Genomic DNA, 2,571 nt, shown 5'->3' on the forward strand with positions numbered 1-2,571 from the left:
AACCTTGAATACTCTCTCATCCCGACGCCCAGGAGCGGGGCTACTTAGTTGCCTGCTTTATCATTCACCCGGAAGTGATTCTTGTCATACCAAATAATCCATGTCCTCGCCAACCATCTCCACCTGTTACCCAGATTCAGTCTTCGAGCCTATCGCTGGCGTCTCCCGGTCCCGGATCCGGCCCACCATCATTCTTCCAACATGCAGGATGACTGGCCACCGGGTCCCTGAGAAGATTGGGATGACTAACCAATTACGGAACTATAATGCCTAATGCCTTAGCTGTACTTCGGAGCCTCTCACAAGCCTGTAGAGAATAAGGTGTGGTGAGTCTTCGTACCCAGCAGGCTTCCGCGTCGGGAGTGTGACGCACCTGAAGGGAAGAACCGGGCATCCTAGCGCTCCCTGCGACGCCATATTGAGGCCTCATCCACCTTTACTGGCGATAGCGAAATCATCACCAATTGACAGCTGAACTGGTTTTCTTGAGTAGTGGCAATTATATTTCTCTTTCCCTGTAATGCTCACAGTGCCGTTGTGGAACAAAGCCTTCAAAACCTAGGTGTACGTGTTAGAATCCTAGTTGTTATGCGGTTTGGTTAGAACAGATTCTCACGGCTTATCCATTAGCAGCATCTGCGTTTTTTTAGAAGGCAAATTTAGCCGGGGAAGAGAGAAAATGGGCTTCTGGGCTTATTGGCAATCGTGGGTGCCCAGATTCGTCTCATATAACCAGGCTGTTTACGGACGATTTAGAGGAAAGCTTTCGACACCAGACCGCGATCACCGCTCGCGAAACAGGGCAGGCAAGCGCTTGTCAGAATATCCCAATTTTATCACTTGGAACTCCATGCCAGGAGGGCGGATTCCATCCCTACCTGCCATCTCGTGTGTGGCGCAGAGTCGGTACCTTTTTCTTGTGGGCCTCCAATGGGGTGACCGACCCCACCCTGTCGTCCTATGCTCCCCTCTTCTTTGCCCGTCTCAAAACCTGGCTTCACCCCGCGTCTCGAGCGGCAACCTGATTTCTACCGAACATCTGCAAAAACCCCGCCTGGTCCCAACAGTGTCCAAATGGGGACCACCACAACAGTTGCAATCGCCGTCACCATCACCCTCATATTACTCACCTTCGGCCTCCCCCTTCTCCTCGCCGAATTCTTCCCCTGGCGCAGCTTATGGAAACAGAAATATGGCAGACCGACGGTGAACACAGCATCGTACAAGGGCAGAACAGCCTTGATCACAGGAGCCAATGGCGCGTTCGGATCGAGGGCTGCCAAGATATTTGCTCGTCGCGAAGTTGACACGCTGGTTCTCGTTGACGTCAAGGATTGCACGGGCGTAAAGGAGCAGATTGAGTCAGAGCTCCGCAGCGAAGGAAATGAGAAGAAGGTGCCTAGGATTTTGGTCTGGAAGGTCGACATGATGTCGTTCAAGGGCTGTCTGGAGCTGGCGAAGCGGCTGCGTGAGCTGGACTACCTCGATCATGCGCTGCTGACGGCGGGGATTCTCTCCTTTGATCGCAAGGAGTCGCCCGATGGTTGGGAAACCTGTAAGCTTTACCCCCCTCTACAGAGACAAGGAGATGCTCACTCTGTCCAGCAATCCAAATCAACTTCCTCTCAACAGCACTCATCGCCCTCCTCCTCCTTCCAGCCCTCAAATCCTCCCCCGGGAACCCCAACCCTCCAGTCTTAACCTTCGTAACCTCCTTCGGCGTCTACCCCTCCTCCTTCACCATGTCTGTCCCCAAACACGGCTCCTACCTCAAACGCCTCAGCAGCAACAAACCCGGCATGGAGCAAGCCCACCAGTACGGTCGCTCTAAGGCCTTGCTCCTCTACTTCGCTCGCGAGCTGGCTGCCCGCTCCGCAGCTCTAAATGTCACGATCAACAGTGCAGACCCGGGCTCGGCTTGGACGCCGCTCACGAACCCGAACCGAGAGCAGTTTATTCCGAGGATGATTATGAAGTTTGCAGCGAGGGATCCGGATATTTGCGCTGTTGCGCTGGTCAATGGAGTCTCGGCGGGTGGGGAGGGACATGGGATGATTATACAGGATCTTGGGACTGCTGAGTAAACTGATTTCCTTATCTCCGCGGGATTGGCGGCTAGGTGCCTGACGACATGGCTGACGCAAAATGACAGATATCCCCCTTTCATGACGAGGAAGAGTGGACAGGTGGCGCAGCAAAGGGTTTGGGAAGAGACTAGAGAGGAGTTGGAGGCGAAGATTCCCGAGGTCAGGGATGTTTACAGAATGTTGGAGGCTGGGTGAACATCCTGAACTGACACCAAATTTGCATGCTTCTGCTGTATCATTACGTCTGCTTCCGTCGCATGACTGACCCGAATTTTACGTCGTGTTGGCAGCTAGATCGTCTCCTGACAGTCTTCGCTTGTATCCTTACAGACAACAAATAACACAAAACGGGAAAGGTGCAAAGCAAAAAGACCATTGCAAATGTCGGGACCAGAGTGCGGTGCAGTGACTGTATAAGTTAACGTATCTACTTATCAGACACCCCACTTCTCAGACACCTATTCCCATACATAACCCTGAAAAC

The 2,571-nt window shown here is 52.9% G+C and overlaps 1 protein-coding gene across 1 annotated transcript; it reads left to right on the forward strand.

The window, feature by feature from the left end:
- Nucleotides 1-1,074: 1,074 nt before the first annotated feature.
- On the forward strand, nt 1,075-2,282 carry MFIFM68171_05833 (Short-chain dehydrogenase/reductase tropG; the record flags this gene model as incomplete). Its single annotated transcript, XM_071061253.1, has 3 exons — nt 1,075-1,555; nt 1,606-2,080; nt 2,153-2,282. The coding sequence occupies 3 exons, from the start codon at nt 1,075-1,077 to the stop codon at nt 2,280-2,282; spliced, it is 1,086 nt and encodes a 361-aa protein (XP_070917354.1).
- Nucleotides 2,283-2,571: the final 289 nt, after the last annotated feature.

This window comes from Madurella fahalii (assembly GCF_045866475.1).
Source record: "Madurella fahalii IFM 68171 DNA, scaffold_3, whole genome shotgun sequence".
Classification (NCBI taxonomy): Eukaryota; Fungi; Ascomycota; class Sordariomycetes; order Sordariales; genus Madurella; species Madurella fahalii.